At 41.7% G+C, this 17,193-nt stretch overlaps 1 protein-coding gene across 1 annotated transcript in view; it reads right to left on the bottom strand.

Annotated features, from left to right (window-relative positions):
• SHTN1 (shootin 1) overlaps positions 1 to 17,193 on the bottom strand; it is a 121,285-nt gene that overhangs the window by 23,583 nt on the left and 80,509 nt on the right. The window contains exons 13-16 of the mRNA XM_060768503.2: positions 14,428 to 14,534; positions 11,569 to 11,622; positions 7,793 to 7,913; positions 5,629 to 5,806 (exon numbers count right to left, since the gene is read on the bottom strand). Coding sequence (XP_060624486.2) covers positions 5,629 to 5,806; positions 7,793 to 7,913; positions 11,569 to 11,622; positions 14,428 to 14,534 — 460 coding nt within the window. The remainder of the gene's footprint in view (positions 1 to 5,628; positions 5,807 to 7,792; positions 7,914 to 11,568; positions 11,623 to 14,427; positions 14,535 to 17,193) is intronic.

The following is a 17,193-nucleotide window of genomic DNA, read 5'->3' as shown; positions in this document are numbered from 1 at the left end:
TCCAAGCAGTCCAACGGGTGGCAGCCAGATCTCTCACCAGAGCAGTGTACAGGGAGCATACAAACCCCCCCCCCCCCCCCCCCGTATCAGCTCCACCACCCACAGGTTTGCTACCAGGCTCAATTCAAAGTGCTAACTTTGGCCTATAAAGCCATAAATGGTTCTGGCCCAACTTACCTGTCCGAATGTATCTCCCTTTATAAGCCAGTTAGAACCTTAAGATATGCTGATGAGGCCCTGCTCTCGGCCCCACCCCCTTCGCAATTGTGACTGGTGGGGACAAGAAACAGGGCCTTCTCAGTGATGCCCCCTCCCCACTATGGAACTCCCTCCTCAGTGACATTAGATTAGCCCAATCTCTCCTGGTGTTCAGGAACAAGTTAAAGACCTGGGTTTGCACACAGGCATTCGGGGAATAATGTAATATGGAATCTGACTTGAATGTAACATATTAAATAAAGACTATGGACTTGGCACTATGTTTTAATCTGTTTTATTGCATTTATATGTTTTAACTGTTTTAGTTTCCGCAGTCTGTTCTTTCCCCTTTTTTTGAAGAGGGTGATGATGGTGGCGTCCTTGAAATCTGCTGGGATTTTCTCGGTCACCCACACTTTTTCTATGAGCTGGTGGAGTTGGTGTGTCAGCTCAGGTCCTCCCTCTTTAAAGATTTCAGCAGGGATCCCATCTGGTCTACTGGCTTTGTTATTCTTCTGTTGGTTGATGGCATTGCTGACTTCTTCCAAACTAGGCGGTGCTGCAAGCTCATCCCTGGTTTGTTGTTGTGGGATTTGTGAGAGGACCTCTTCGGCCACATTGGAGCTGCGGTTCAGGAGGCTTTGGTAGTGTTCTTTCCAACGTAGTGCAATTGAGTTTTGGTCCTTCAAGAGTTTGGTTCCATCTGATGAGCGTAGAGGCTGTATGCCATGGTTTCTTGGTCCGTAGATGACCTTTGTGGCTTTGAAAAATCCCTGAGCATTATGGGTATCTGCCAGGTGTTGGATTTCTTCGGCCTTCTTTGTCCACCAGATGTTCTTGAGTTCTCTTGTCCTTCTTTGGACCTCAGCTTTTGCACTGGCATAGATCTTTTTCTTAGCAGCACAGTTGATGTCTCTCTGCCATGCTTGGAAGGCTTTCCTTTTCTTGTCAATTAGCTGTTGGATCTCGATGTCATTTTCATCAAACCAGTCTTGATGTTTCTTGGCTTGGTATCCAATAGTTTCTTCGCAGGCTTGAATGATGGAGGTCTTCAGTTTGTTCCAATGTTCCTCGACATTTTCGGGGTGTACTGTGGGTAGATGGTTCTTGAGTGCTGTTTGGAGATGGGCTTGCCTGGAGGGCTCCTGAAGGGCTTGGGTGTTCATTTTGCGCCTTGCCTTCCTTCCTTGGAGTCTGCGCTTGGGAGCGATCTTGATAGCCATCGAGGATCGAATTAGCCTGTGGTCAGTCCAGCAGTCGTCAGCACCTGTCATGGCTCTTGTGAGGAGCACGTCACGGCGGTCTCTGGCGCGTGTTATTACATAGTCTAAGAGGTGCCAATGCTTTGACCGGGGGTGCTTCCATGATGTCTTGAACTTGTTTTTCTGGCGGAAGAGCGTGTTGGTGATGACAAGGTTGTGCTCCGCACATTTGGTGAGAAGCAGGATGCCATTTGAGTTGCTGTTTCCAACCCCGTCTTTTCTGATGGTCCCTGGCCACAGGTCGAAGTCTCGCCCGACTCTTGCATTGAAGTCCCCCAGGAGGATGATTTTGTCCTCCTTAGGTATCCCCGATAGGACGGTGTCCAGCTGACAGTAGAATTTCTCCTTGATGTCTTCGTCAGCATCTAATGTTGGTGCATAGGCACTTATGATGGTTGCCCGTTGGTTTTTGGCAAGATCGATTCGGAGGGTTGAGAGACGTTCGTTGATGCCAGTGGGTGCTTCGGTCAGATGTTTCACCAGATCATTCCTGATAGCAAAGCCAACTCCGTGCAGTCTTTTGTCTTCTTCGGGCAGTCCCTTCCAGAAGAAGGTGTAGCCCCCTTTTTCTTCCTTCAGCTGTTCCTCTCCTGCTCTCCGGGTCTCCTGAAGGGCTGCTATGTTGATGTTGAAGCGTCCCAGCTCCCTTGCAATGCTGGCAGTTCTGCGTTCGGGGCGTTCACTGCCACTGTTGTCCATCAGAGTCCGTACGTTCCACGTACCGAAGTTCATTTTCCTTTTTTGGCCGCAGGGTGGTGACCCCACTGGACGCGGCAGTCCAGTCAGGGATAAGTGAGGCAGACTATGTTTAGGGCACCTTTTCTAGCCCCCTCCCCATGTGGGGTGTGCAGAATGGGTACTAAAAAGGGCTGCTCAGTCGCGGATACAGCTGCCGAACTACTCAACTGCCTCGGACCTTGAGGTAGAACGACTGAGTCCGTACCCACCGCCCATGTGCCAGTCTGTGACTAGGGGCTTCCAGATTTCACAGTCCTGCCCCCGTCGCCACTCGCTGATCGCCATGGGGCTTTGGTTGGTTTGTTTTTTTCTTGGAAGACGCCTGTGCGTGGGTTTTTTTAATGTGTGGAGGTCAGTGCACAACTGATCAACACACAGTCTTCACAGAGTGAGGTTCCACTGGTAATGTAGTTTAACACAATGACCGTGGCTTCTCAGTCTGTTGCAGCCTTCTTCCGCCTTCGCAGCCGTTGTAACATGTGCCATGTTATCCTCCGCCTGCTCCGCCGTTGAGGTCTTTGGGTCTTTGGACTGTTCTTGGTCTGGAACCTCCCCCGTGGCCACTCCTGGGAGTGCACGATTCCAGTTGTTGTGCCTACAGGTTCATCGGAACGCGCAAGCCCCCTCACCACGACAAGGTGACAGTCCATCGAGGTATCTCCCTTCTAACCTCCGCTGGGAAAATCCTCGCAAGAATCCTTGCAAACCGCCTTCTGCCCCTCTCAGAAGACACCCTCCCAGAATCTCAGAATGGCTTCCGCCCCTCCAGAGGAACAGTGGACATGATCTTCACTGCACGACAGCTCCAAGAAAAATGCAGGGAACAAAACCAACCTCTGTACATGGCATTCATCGACCTCGCAAAGGCATTCGACACAGTGAATCGCAGCGCTCTCTGGACCATCCTCCAAAAAATCGGGTGCCCTAACAAATTTGTGAACATCCTGCGGCTCCTCCATGATGACATGATGGCAACAGTCTTGGACAGCAGTGGCTCCCAAAGTGACCCATTTAAGGTGGAATCAGGTGTCAAACAGGGATGTGTTATTGCCCCAACTCTATTCTCCATCTTCATCGCTATGATACTTCACCTTGTTGACGGGAAGCTTCCCACCAGAGTGGAAATAATCTATCGGACAGATGGCAAGCTATTCAACCTCAGCAGACTGAAAGCCAAAACCAAGGTTACAACAACAGCTGTTATAGAACTCCAGTATGCTGATGACAATGTCGTCTGTGCGCATTCAGAAGAAGATCTACAAGCCACTCTAAACACCTTTGCAGAAGCATATGAGAAGCTCGGCCTGTCACTGAACATTGAGAAAACCAAGGTGCTGTTCCAGCAGTCACCAGCCCATCCCTCTCCAATGCCAGTAATACAGCTTAATGGTGTAACATTAGAAAATGTGGACCATTTCCGCTACCTTGACAGCCACCTCTCCACCAAAGTCAACATCGACGCTGAAATACAACACCGCCTGAGCTCTGCAAGTGCAGCATTTTCCAGAATGAAGCAGAGAGTGTTTGACGACCGGGACATCCGTAGGGAGACCAAGGTGCTTGTCTATAAAGCTATTGTCCTCCCAACCCTGCTCTATGCCTGTGAGACGTGGACTGTCTACAGATGTCACATGCAGCTCCTGGAACGTTTCCATCAGCGCTGCCTCCGGAAAATCCTGCAAATCTCCTGGGAAGACAAGCGGACAAACGTCAGTGTGCTGGAAGAAGCAAAGACCACCAGCATTGAAGCGATGGTCCTCCAACATCAACTCCGCTGGACCGGCCACGTTGTCCGGATGCCTGACCACCGTCTCCCAAAGCAGTTGCTCTACTCCGAACTTAAGAACGGAAAACGGAATGTTGGTGGGCAGGAAAAGAGATTTAAAGATGGGCTCAAAGCCAACCTTAAAAACTCTGGCATAGACACTGAGAACTGGGAAGCCCTGGCCCTTGAGCGCTCCAGCTGGAGGACAGCTGTGACCAGCAGTGCTGCAGAATTTGAGGAGGCACGAGTGGAGGGTGAAAGAGAGAAACGTGCCAGGAGGAAAGCGCGTCAAGCCAACCCCGACCGGGACCGCCTTCCACCTGGAAACCAATGCCCCCACTGCGGAAGAAGATGCAGAGCAAGAATAGGGCTCCACAGCCACATACGGACCCACAAGGAAATCCATAATGGAAGACCATCTTACTCGTCCAACGAGGGATCGCCTAAGTAAGTAACTGTTTTAGAATTTGAGATGTTTATATTTATTATTTGTATAAATAATTTGGTGTTGAATTTTGCCGTAATCTGCAAGCCATGCTGAGTCCCCTTCGGGTTAAAAAGAGCGGGATATAAATATAGTAAATACATATGTACTTGCTTCAGATCACTTTCACCCCATATTTATCCAGTAAGGTAAACATTCACACAAGACAAGATTTGTCTGCCAATATATATATATATTGTTTTCTGTTATCTGGTTATTCTCAATTCTTTTCTCCCCCTCCTCCCTTTTCTTTCTTTTGATTTTGTGGTTTGAGGCATCACAAATGGAACACTCTGCATTTGAGGGCACAATTTAGAAGTGAAGGCTACATGTATTTTTGGCTCTTAAGAAAGTTCATTTTGTTTCCTAAGATTGGCTCATCATTTTTAAGATTCTTTAGCTTGTAAAACATGTTTATACCATTCTCATCTTGTCTTAACAATTGTCTTGTGACATAGGGCTCAGTGAACTAAGAACTTCCTTTGTAAACAGGTTGTTTGCAAAGGATATTTTAGCTTGTTATTTTCGTTTCCAAAAGATAACTGCTGCATTTATATCTAGATAGCTGCAATCGCAGTTCTAAGCAAAAGATGATTCAAGAAAAGCAAATGAAAATCAACCGTATGTAACTACAGCTCACCACAATGAGCCAATTCACACTTCATCCAGATGACAAGTAAATACTACAAAGCATGAAAGCAAAACCTGACTTTATAAATACAGAGCCATGAAGTAGACATTTGTCAGTGTTAAAGCTTTCTTGTGTTTGACTACTTCATGATTATAGGCATATGAATCTCCTTCAAACTTCATAGCATTCAGTGTGGTTTAATGCCAGGGTACATCCATGCAACAAATATATTTGATGCCAAGTTCAATGTGAATGTTAAGAGATGCTGCCTATCTGGGCTAAAATAACTTTTCCCATGGATGACTGGGGATAATATTTCTGCTATCTTGTTGTTAAATGTTTACTTCTGGGCATAACTGAATTGTGCTCCCTCTTAAGCAGCTAGGGTGAAAAGATTAAGTATACCAGATATCGAGCCTATATGTCTTGCAACTAGGGCTTCCATGAATGTTACTGCTCAGTAAGGAAATAGATACAAACGTAAATGTCTTTTTGCAAAAGCGTTTCAACATCCCAACATGACAACTCAGCAACAAGCATTAGTACTTACTCAATGGCAACCTTGGAACTTGTGCTCTTGCTCATTTTAGGACACTGTTCATCTGACCCTGAAGAACTGGAATTGAATTCTGCTATTGTAGCTTTCTTGTTCAAGGCGGACTGTGTTCCATTGGAACCCAACAGTGGCATGGACTTGGACTCCGAAGTAGCCAGGATTCCAGATGGACCTAAAGCCAAAGGAGATCAGTATTTGCATTACTGGATAAATAGCATTTTGTCGAAACTAAAATTAGCCCCAAAGGAATTATACTCTCAGTCCCCCACATTTGTGTATCTGAATTTTGGAGATTTTATTATTTAAGGATTTTATTCAATTTATGAAATTGTTCTCTTTAAGAATCTCTAGATCCTTTAGTGCAACTCTATGGTCAATTTCCACCAGAAGTTGCGTGTTCCTCCAGAGCAGTGGTTCTCAACCTATGGGTCCCCAGATATTTTTGGCCTTCAACTTCCAGAAATCCTAACAGCTGGTAAACTGGCTGGGATTTCTGGGAGCTGTAGGCTAAAACACCTGGGCACCCACCGGTTGAGAACTACTGCTCTAGAGTCATGATACAAAGACAGAACTTATCTGCAAAAAACTCTAAGCCCTCCAGATGAAGTTGACTGTGGAGTTGTGCAAAAGGACTTAGAGATTCCTATAAAGGTGTTCTCTCAGGTAAAAAGGAATACCTTTATTGTTTTTTGTTTTTCCACATTCATAGGGATTTTGTGTCCCTAAACTCAGCAAATTTGGAGGGCTGACTGTATTCACATACATTTTATGATTCCCTTGCTTGAGTTATCTGTAGGAGCTTATAGGAAAATAATTAGGGTACTACAATTGTTCTTGCCAGACATGGGAATAAACAATAATCTACTTTATTGTTTTATTATGTTAATATATAAGCATTTTTACTTGATGTTGTCATGTGTCTTATATGTATTTTATTTTGTTTTATTGTAATTGTTTGGATTTGGCCCCATATTAGCCGCCCTGAGTCCCCTTGGGGAGATGGAGGAAGGGTACAAACAAAGTTGTTGTTGTTGTTATTTATTCATGTATATGCTACCTGTAAGGTAAAGGTCTCACAAAGTGAATCAACAAAACAATTAAAAATGAAACACAACTGAAACAATCCCATTAATTAATGAAAGCAAAATCAGTCACTTAAAATCAACATGCAACACTGTAATTCAGGAAACCAGATCAAAAACAAATGAATGGACAAAAAAACACTAATTTAACTGACAAATTTCCCAGTCAAGCACCTGATCTTAAAACAGGTGGAAACACGAGTTTCAAGCCATTTTAAAAATTAACAAGGCTGATATTGAACAAGTTGTTATTTAAATTGCCAAATGCCACTGACATTAACACACAGAGTAATGATTCACATTCACATTTTTCAATTTGAGATGTCCTATTTTTAGACATTTGAACTGATTTTTTAAAACTAATATGTTTGTAGTGTTTAAAGTAATACATGATTTTAACAATTCTCTAAAATAACAAATGTTAATTAAATCAAATCACATGCAACATTAATTAAATTACAAATTAGTGTTAATACTAATGAATTATATCCTATGGAATGACCTGCCAGAAGAGTTTCAACAGCAATATAAACTTGTCACTTCTGGCAGATTTAGCCAAATTATTTTTAAATTATGAATTTTGGGAGGAACATGATGGTGGGCTTGCAAGAAGGGTCTCCGAGGCCCACTTTCCAGTTTGGATATTTTTGTAGAGGTGCAGCTGGTTCTTCTCATTATCTGATACCAAACTAAGACTTGAAAGTGCCATCATCGTAGAGGTCATGCTCACTCTCAGCAACACTGTATTAACACGCAGCTTTATGTTATTGTGACTAGGACAGCCAGGTGTTAGTTTATGAACTGACAAGGGAGAAAACATGACAGCTGAAAAGATCACAATGGCTTTAGTGTCAGTGTCTGAACACCGAGCAGAAGGTTGCCTGTTCTGGCTTCACTGAACAATACTGGCAATTTTAGAGCGCTAATAAAACACACTGGAAAAACAATCAGAGCTCCCCCAGTTAATGAGTTTGCGACATTAAAGGTTTCAAAAGGAAGGCAATTAGGCCTCTGGAACAGCGCTGAGAAAATAACGGAACTAATTTGTAGGATCTGAAAAGATCAAGGTAACTTACTGCTACTGTCTTGATCAGTTGTCACCTTTCTCAGCCGCAGAATTCTTTCCAATTCTGTTTCGTTATTGTCTGTGTCAAGGGATTTTAGACTTCTTGAACTTGTAGATGTACTCAGTGTTTCCTGGTCATAAAAAAGTCAGCAAGGTGATAGTCAAGAACAGTTGCTATAATCATAAAGTAACAATTGCCTTATTGCATGTACTATTATTCAGGTTTGATGATTGCAATGCATTGTGTACCTACATGGGCTGCCTTTGAAGACTACACGGAACTTCCAGTTGCTTGGAACTGGGCACTCAGAACACAAGGTTATTCCCAATCTCAGATTTTGTGCTTTCAAGCTTGGATTTGGGAATATGAACAATATTCAAAAATTTTCTAACACTTCGCAAGAAGAGAATTTTGACTCATCAAGACACTGAAGTAAAAAAAAGTCAGCTCATAATGAATGTTTTTTCTTTGCACAAGAGCAAAGGGACAATCTTTCAAAGTGTTATGCCAAAAGAGCATTTTTTGTGCAGAATACTTTATTTTGCAGAAAAAAAATCTGAAACAATTTTAAAAAAACCCCTAAACAAATCAAATGCAGAAATTCACAATATTATAAAATATCATTCAACTGGTAGAAATTATTTATTTTTCCATTCTCGCATGAAAAAATGAAATAATTAAGATTTATATTTATTCTGTGCAGGAGGATTTCCATAGGACTTCCAGTTCTAATATATATATAATATGTTATTAAGGTCCTTCCCTTTATTGATTAGGCGGGCAATAACTTGAGATGCTCACTTGTAGAAGATTCTCCTCACCAGCAAGTGCCTAGTGCCTATTTACCCGAGGGTCTCCTGAATATATATATATATACATACACACACACACATACACACACACACACACACAGTCTTCATCACCGTCTCCACTATATCACATCTGTTACTGTGTGTTTTCCCGTAATCTTTGACTCACTGTGACCCTTCGGTGAACCTATCACGGGCTTTTCTTGACAAGATTTGTTTAGAAGGGGATTGTCATTGATTTGCCCAAGGTCACCCAGTGGATTTCCATGGCTAAATGGGGATTCAAACCCCAGCCTCTATAGTTCTAGTCCAGCACGCAAAACACTACTCCACAGCGGTTCACACGACTGCAAAGTCTCCTAGCAGCCTGGGCTTGACCTTAGTAAGGATCTAAAGGGCTCAAGAAACATCATGAAAATGACTGTTATACCCTACAGGACAGCCTAACCTTTACCAACCAAATGTCCTCCAGATGTTTGGGAATACTGGCAGTTCCTGGGTTATTGTTCTTAAGTCGAATTTATATGTAAGTTGGAACAGGTACATTTTTATGTGTAACTACAGCCATTTAAAAAAAGATTTTAGATGGGATAGAGAAGGGGTTAACACCCCTGTAACTTTTGTTTTGCTATTTGTGAACCCTGTTCAGAAGCTTTTACCTCACTTTCTGTTCCTGTGACAACTGGATTTTGAAAAATTGAGGTTGTTGTGGGAAACAAGGATTGGTGATAAAGTTTCAATGGAGACATCTTTTCCCCCATGATGACTCTTACAGGACTGAACTTCCCTTCCTTGGGTAGGTTTCCCCTCACTTTCAATGCCCCCCCCCCCCAGTTTGCAACTAGTAGTTGCATGTAAGTTGTATGTTTGTAACTCAGGGACTGCCTGTACATCTTCCATAATTTCTGGCCACTGTCCAAGTTGACGGGCTCTGAGACTCATTAAGAGGGGAAAATGGGATTATAAATAAACATAATAATAGTATTGTCCAAGGCTTTCATGGCCGGAATCACTGGGTTCTTGATCAGAGTGTTAGTTTTTCTGGTTATTTTGAAAGTTGGGTCTTGTTTTAGTTTTTTGTACATCGTGGGATCCAGGAGTTGTCACAATGTCTGAGGATGCTTGCCACAGATGCAGGCGAAACGTCAGGAGAGAATGCTTCTAGAACATGGCCATACAACAACCAAAAAATAAGATTGATGGACGTTGCAGTCCAAAACATTTGGAGGACATAAATGTAACCAGCAGTATAAACTAAATTAAAATCCTACCCTAGGCAAATTCTCTGAGTCTCTTCTTTTCAGAGTTCTAAGCTGTGGCATCTAGAGCGAGAGAACAGACCTAGACCCCAGCTGCAGCAATTATGAAACATGGACAGAGAGAACATCAACCAATGTCTGCTGGACATCGCCCCCTTCCTATTGCTATCATTTTTCTTCATGTATTATGTTTTTTTAAAAAAATTATAAACTTGGGAGCAGGGAACTATCAAAGTAACAATTGCAAACTATATAGAGAGAGTGTCATGCACACTGGGGACACTAAATAAATAAATAACTACATATTTATTTATTTTATTTACCCTATTTATACCCCACTTTTCTCTACCCTAAAGAGTACTCAAGGCTGCTTAGAAACAGAGGCAATTATTCAATGCCTCAAAACACATACAATCCCAAAATATTAAAATTAAAAATTAAGTTAAAATTAATACACATTAGATATTTTAAAATTGCATTCATATTAAAATTATGCCATTCATAATCATAGTCAAAGCCATTCCACCGTCATTACAAATATTCCAAATCTGCTATTGCACTGCACTATTCTCCAAAAGCCTGAGCCCACAGCCAAGGTTTTACTTTTCTTCTAGGAGGGAGGGGGCTGATCTAATGTTGCTAGGGAGGGAGCAGTTGGCTCTCCATATCCACAGATCCTGAACCCATAGAGTCATCCACTCATACCTTATAAATATCCCCCTCCTCGCCCCAAATTTACAAAAAGTAAGCCTTGATTTTGCCATTTCACACAAGGGACACCATATTACTGCACTATTGTATATAATGGGGCTTGAACATCCACTGGCTTCCCATGGGGAGGGGGTAGGCTGGAAGCAAACCTCGGTGGATACGAAGGGCCCCCTGCACAAGATTTTCATTATGTTCTTTGCACTTTACCCCTTTTAAGAATACACAATTTTCTCACATGGAATTGCGCTGTGTAGTGACAGCACAAAATCGCATTCTTCGGCTTGCACATGTAATGCCTACACCACCCTGAAAATGATGCTTGCAAAGAAAACGCAGCCCACAATTCTTAAAATTGGCACATCTTGAAAGACTTTGGCAAAACAGCACTTAATTCACAATGTTTCCTTCAATTAAGTTAAATCCTGCATTTTGTTAGTATTCTGAATTTAACAGAGCAGTCATATTATTAACAAGTAACTCCTAGCTATTGTGCTCATGCTACGGATCTAGTAGCAAAGCTTGTTTTACATCAAGCGTGAAATGGAACAAATTAATATCACTTTGTTTACCACAATTACATGAAGGCCTACATGAAATGCATAATTAGCACAGTAACAATATGCATATAAGTATTTAGCTTTACGCCTCCCAACCCTATTTTTTTGGTCTCACTGTGCTAATAACTAGCCTTGCTAACACACCAGAAGTTGGTTTTCTAAAGTGCTCCTTTTTAGTCCTATTAGAGAAAAGATTTGCAAGAAGCAAGTTAGATGCTATTATAGCAGGTACCGAGACTCCTATTCAGCCCAAGGACTTGGCTGAGATCTTTAGAAGGAAAGAGGGCAGTCACAATGTATTCCGTAATTGCTCACATGAGCTCACAAAATTACTCAAGAGCAATCCCACATGAACATTCTGAACATCTGTCTACATCCATACAGAACACTTCCCATTCAAGATCCAAGGAAAACAAGTCTAATAGAAGGGCTGTTATTTGTCTTCTTACCAGAATTCCCTTTAGCTCTTTCATTGCACTCTCGGAGGGTTTGGGCACTTCTGGCTGTAATTAAAGACAAAACACTCATCTCTATAATTTGATTTTGCAAATGCTAAATAATGCATTCAAGAGAAGAACAGCATTCTCAATGAAAAATGGTAAGGAGTGGGATTCCACAAGGAAGACTCTATTTGAAGCACACTAGACTGGATTGCAGTAATACAAATTGGAGGAGCCTTAATAGTACAAAACGCATAGTACGGGGACCACCGAAAGTGGGCATTTGTGTGTATGTGTGTGGAGCTAAATGCCTAGACTCATTTAGATTAAAAGGCTTTTTAAAAAAAAGAGAGAGAGGGGAAAGTAAAGTGGATGTAATCCTAAAAGCCGGTCACGTAAAACTTCGTTAACCGTACAAAGCCATGTTATCTATGTGATCCCAGGTCCAAAACCTGGGATCCCAGATCCAAAAACAAACTTTTTCTACTTCTGTTTGGACTGCATTTATTTATTTATTTATATTTTATTTACAGTATTTATATTCTGCCCTTCTCACCCTGCAAGGGACTCAGAGCAGATTACAATGCACATATACATGGCAACATTCAGTGCCACTAAACATATAACATATATAGAGAAACACAGAGGCAATTTAACATTCCAGCTTTTTCCATCTTCATGAGGGTATGATCAATTCCGGACACAGGGGGAGCTGCTACTTCACCATCCACTTGTGACACCGAGTCCTTGATGGAGTACTTCCTCATTCTTATGCACACTGCTGGAAGGTTTTATGGTGTCGTAAATTAGTTAAACTAGCCTCCCCGCATAAAGCAGTACCTAAATTTCCTACTTGGCAGAAGCAACTCTCTTTTGGGCCGCATAGGTCAACAGCAAGTTATATTATTAATGGCCAGGAGCTCACTCCGACCCAGGGTGGCTTCAAACTCATGACCTCTTTGTCAGTAGTGATTTAATGAAGCTGGCTACTAATCAGCTGCGCCACAGCCCAGGCTTTTCAAGTATTACAAGCTTCCCCCTTATTAACATAATTTACTCTATGTTTGATCAGTTGACCAGTGTTAGGTTTGTACAAGACTGTCTAAACACAAAAACAGCCATTATTTCTGGGGTATTTTTTTAAGCGAGTCTCAACAAACCAGAATTAGGAATACGATTAACTTCACTGACTTTCTGCATAAATGAAGATCATTTTTAGCCTGTAGATCTTTTCACTGCTATTTGATATGGGGAATGGCCTCTGACTCGAAGTATATAACTAAAATACATAGCTGGTTTAAATCAAGGTTGGGCAACTGTGGAAGTCTAGGGGGCAGCATTAGTCCACCAAGAGACACTTGGACAGTTGCACACCTCCTGCAAGATAGTCAATTTTCATTTGTACCCAAACACCATATAGGTGTTGAGGTGCAGCATTTTAGATTTATGGGTGGTGTTTCATGACAATAGGAAGTGAGTGGAAATCACTTTCTGTTTCAAAGGAGGCCTTTTCCAGGGTGTAACTTCCTTTACCTCTGGGGATGTTGACACACACACAAAATCTGGAGTTTGCTCAACCCTGATTTAACATTTTTTTTTATTCCTCCCTATATCTGAAGATCTCAGGGTGGCATATAATAAAACAATTTGAACAGTATGAAAAAAGTTTAAAACAGTCTAAATCATTTGAAGACTAAATGCTTTTTCAGGTATGGTAATTAATAGCAGTCAAATCCAAACAAAACCATTCTTATGTGCAATTTGGCTGAAATCAAAGGCTTGAGTAAACATCCATGTTGGTAGTTGGTACTTGAACGAGAGCAGTGCTGGTGTCAATTAGATATCCACAGTGATAGTATTCTACAACATAATGTAGTTACTTTTTTCCATGTCAGGAGCAACTTGCGAAACTGCAAGTCGCTTCTGCTGTGAGAGAATTGGCTGTCTGTAAGGACGTTGCCCAGGAAATGCCCTGATGTTTTGATGATTTACTATCCTTATGGAAGACTTATCTCATGTCCCTGCATGGGGAGCTGGAGCTGACAGTGGAGCTCACCCACGCTCTCCCTGGATTCGAACTACTGACCTGTCAGTTTTCAGTCCTGCCGGCACAAGGATTCAACGCACTACACCACTGGGGGCTCCTATTGTAGTTATGGTGCTGTATCCTCAGATATAGAGCATACCTCTATTCCTGTCTCTGATTTCAATCTTGATATTTCAAGAGACAGGCCCAGAAACGAAGTAGAGTATTCCCTCGCTACTTCGCGTTTCGCTTCTCGTGGACTTGCTGCTTTGCTGTTTTTCAAAAAAATTAATTTAAAATACAAGTAGCGAGGGAACACTGTATATAACAGACTTGAGTTGCAAAGTTACTTACAGACTTCTTCCTCCAAGGTCAGAGAGGGCCGCCAAGGCAGTTTCTGCTTGGGCTTCTTCCTCCGGGGCCTGAGAGGGCAACCGGATGAGAGCCCTATGCCAGTGGGGAAGAGAGGGGGAAGGGTGGCTCCACCAAGGGGAGGGGGAGAGAGGAAGGGAGGGTGAAAGAGGAGAGGAAGAGATAGAGAGAGGAGGGGGAGATAGGAGTGGGTGGAGCTATACTGTACATATACAGTATAGCATCCCTACATTGCAGTTTTTCACTTATTGCGGGAGTTCCTGGAATACACTTTCACTAGGTTTTGACTATGAAGTGTTATATCGCAGTAGAGAGGAGTGCATCAAAGCGCTTTCAGATGCCTCATGTTCTACTGGAATAAGAGGATTGAGCAGCTGTTCCATTAATTACGCAAAGAAGAACTTCTGAAAAGATGATCATTCTACTCAAACTCTGCCCCTAGTTTTATATGGGAGTTAGTAATGACTAACCTTTGTCTTAGAGCGGTTGGTCTGATTAACAGGTCTAAGGTGAACACCCTTTTTAATTCTATCCATCATTTCTTCCACAGCTTGTCTCTTCAGATCTGTCACTTCTCCTGTTTCCAACAAAAGTAAGTAATTAAAGTAAAAATAGTGACTCTTGCTATAAGATTGTTCACCACATCCTCTTACAAATTGATCTTTCCTTTTCTATTATTGAAAGTTGGTGAAGACAGAGAAGAAAAAAGGCCAAATCACAATGTATGGGTGTATGTACCTTCAACTCATCTATTAGAATTGACTTATTAATTTCATAGTATTTTCTTAGGCAAGGAATACTCAGTTTGATCAGTTCCTTCCTCTGAAATATGGTCTACAGCACCTATTCTGTATTAGTAGTTTACCATCCAAGTACTAACCGGAGCTATGCTGTTTATCTTTCAAGATGAAATGGGATCTGATGTCTTTAGGGCATTTTGGTCATACAAGTCACAGTTGAAGCTGCCAAGGTAGCTGTACCCTGTTGCTCAGATCAGTAATTCCCAAAAGGTATCATAGGGATTTTAAGGATAGCATGCAGAATAACTGTAGTAAATATTTATTTGCCCCTGCAGATAAAAAGGAGCACAAGTGCAACAGCAGTCAAACCCCAAACCAAAAGGGGAAAAATGCTTTGTTCTTAAGAAGAGAATGCTTACAAAGATGTTTTCTGGGGACCTATCCAGACAGTAGCTTTATTGTGGTAACTCCCACAATAAAGGAGGGACTGTCCAGACAACATTATGGACAGTCCTGAATTAATTTGCTACAAACCAGGAAAACCCTGGTTTGTAGCAAATTAATTTGATAGCGGATTTATTCCATGCCTTCTTGGAAGGATTGGGATAAATCCCGTATTTCTGCTTCTGGACTGCAGAATACTGCAGCCCAGACAGTATTCCCACAGTTTACTGGGCTAAATAAACCCGGTAAACTTTGGGAATACCCACCCCCTCCCCCCCAAGCCCTCAGACCCCTTAGAAAATGAATGAAAACTTAATTGGACTCCCTTACATACTTCACCAAGCTCTCACGGTGCATGGAAATGAAGCGCCGGGAGAGTGGTAGGGGGGTGGTAATTTCTACACACCGGGAGAGCTGGGCAAAGCATGTAATGGAGTCCAGGTAAGTTTATTTGTTTTCTTAGGGGTCTGGAGGCTTGGGGGGGGGGGGGGGTAGGGCCTCCAGATGTTATCTTGGGCTAGTCCTGATAGAATGTCTGGACACCCACCCCAGAACGCCTGTGCTTTTTGGGGTGGGTGTGAACAGACCCCCAGGAAAATCTGTGTTTTTTAAATGTGGATTCTCCTGGGATAAAGGCCTGTCTGGATCTGGCCTAAGTCTTTCTCAGCAGGTTTTAGGGTGTAAAGAGAACTGCACATGGGTGGACTTCTTCACTGATTTTATCCTCAAAGGGAGCAACAAGTAATTTTAGCATTTCCCTTCCTACTGTGAAGAACCCTTTAACACTGCATCACTTTTTGCAATTCAGCACAAAATTGGGGTATAGAAGGGGGGGGGGGGAGAGTGCTGAATTTTCTGTGTAGGAAACAGCATTGTATGCACCAAAATAGCAGAAATGCTATGTTCTATGTAGAAATGTACTATATGGAAAAATACTGCTCCCTATATAAAAATATGGAAGCTTTTGGGGAGGAGGGTGGCCTACATACATACTAATTTTGCACAGAAAATATTCTGAACTACAAAAATTCTTGTCAGTCCTGGATAATCCTTTTCAGATTTTCTATATTTGAGAAACACATTTCTGACCATTTTTGAATATTTTCAAATATTATTTTCATTATTGCGATTTGTAATCACTGGCAACCAATAGAAATACATTTGTTAGGACATGGCTACAGAAAATTGTTATAATGATGTATTTCAGACAGCACAAAAATGAAATATTTACAGCTTTACAAAAACCAAACCCCTCATTTCTGATGAATTATGACATGATCATGATGATGTTTTGGGGTAGGTAAGTAATGCTATTTAATTAGTTCATGTAATATTGCCAACTTGGTTAAATTACCTACAAATTAAAGAATATTTTAAACAAGACCAAAAAATCAGTTTTGATTGGAAGGAGAATATATGGGATAAAATTTTAAAAACACAAAAGAAAACGGTTACAATACTATATAACAAGCTGCTTCAATGGCTGACAGAAACTGAACAGGTGAAAGCCTGTATGATCAAATGGGCTGAAAATATAAGAAGGCCCATTCACTTCGGTGAATGGGAAATGATGTGGAACAAAAAATTAAAATACACATATGCCATGGATTTAAAAGAAAATTGGTACAAAATGTTTCATAGGTGGTATTTAACACCGAGTAAACCAGTCATATGTATCAAAATGTATCAGATAAATGTTGGAAATGTAGTGAGCAAGTAGGTACTTTTTACCACATGTGGTGGACATGTAAAGAGACATGTAAGTTCTGGTCTATTATCCACGAGGAGTTGCAAAAAATATTAAAGAAAAGATTTAAAAAGAAACCCGAATACTACCTTCTTGGATTTACAGACTCCGAGCTCAAACTGGAGGAGAATGAAGATAAATTATTTACTTATTGCATAACGGCGGCAAGGATGGTTTTTGCCAAATATTGGAAGAATGAAGATGTACCGAATATTGAAGACTGGTGGAAGAAAATTAAAGAAATAAGAGATATGGATGAACTGACTTTTTTGTTGAGAAGGAACAATGGAAAAACTTTAAGAAGG

The sequence above is a fragment of the Anolis sagrei genome, chromosome 3, assembly GCF_037176765.1.
Source record: "Anolis sagrei isolate rAnoSag1 chromosome 3, rAnoSag1.mat, whole genome shotgun sequence".
NCBI lineage: Eukaryota > Metazoa > Chordata > Lepidosauria > Squamata > Dactyloidae > Anolis > Anolis sagrei.
Note: the sequence above shows the minus strand (reverse complement) of the source record. Positions and strands in the feature narration are given on the sequence as shown.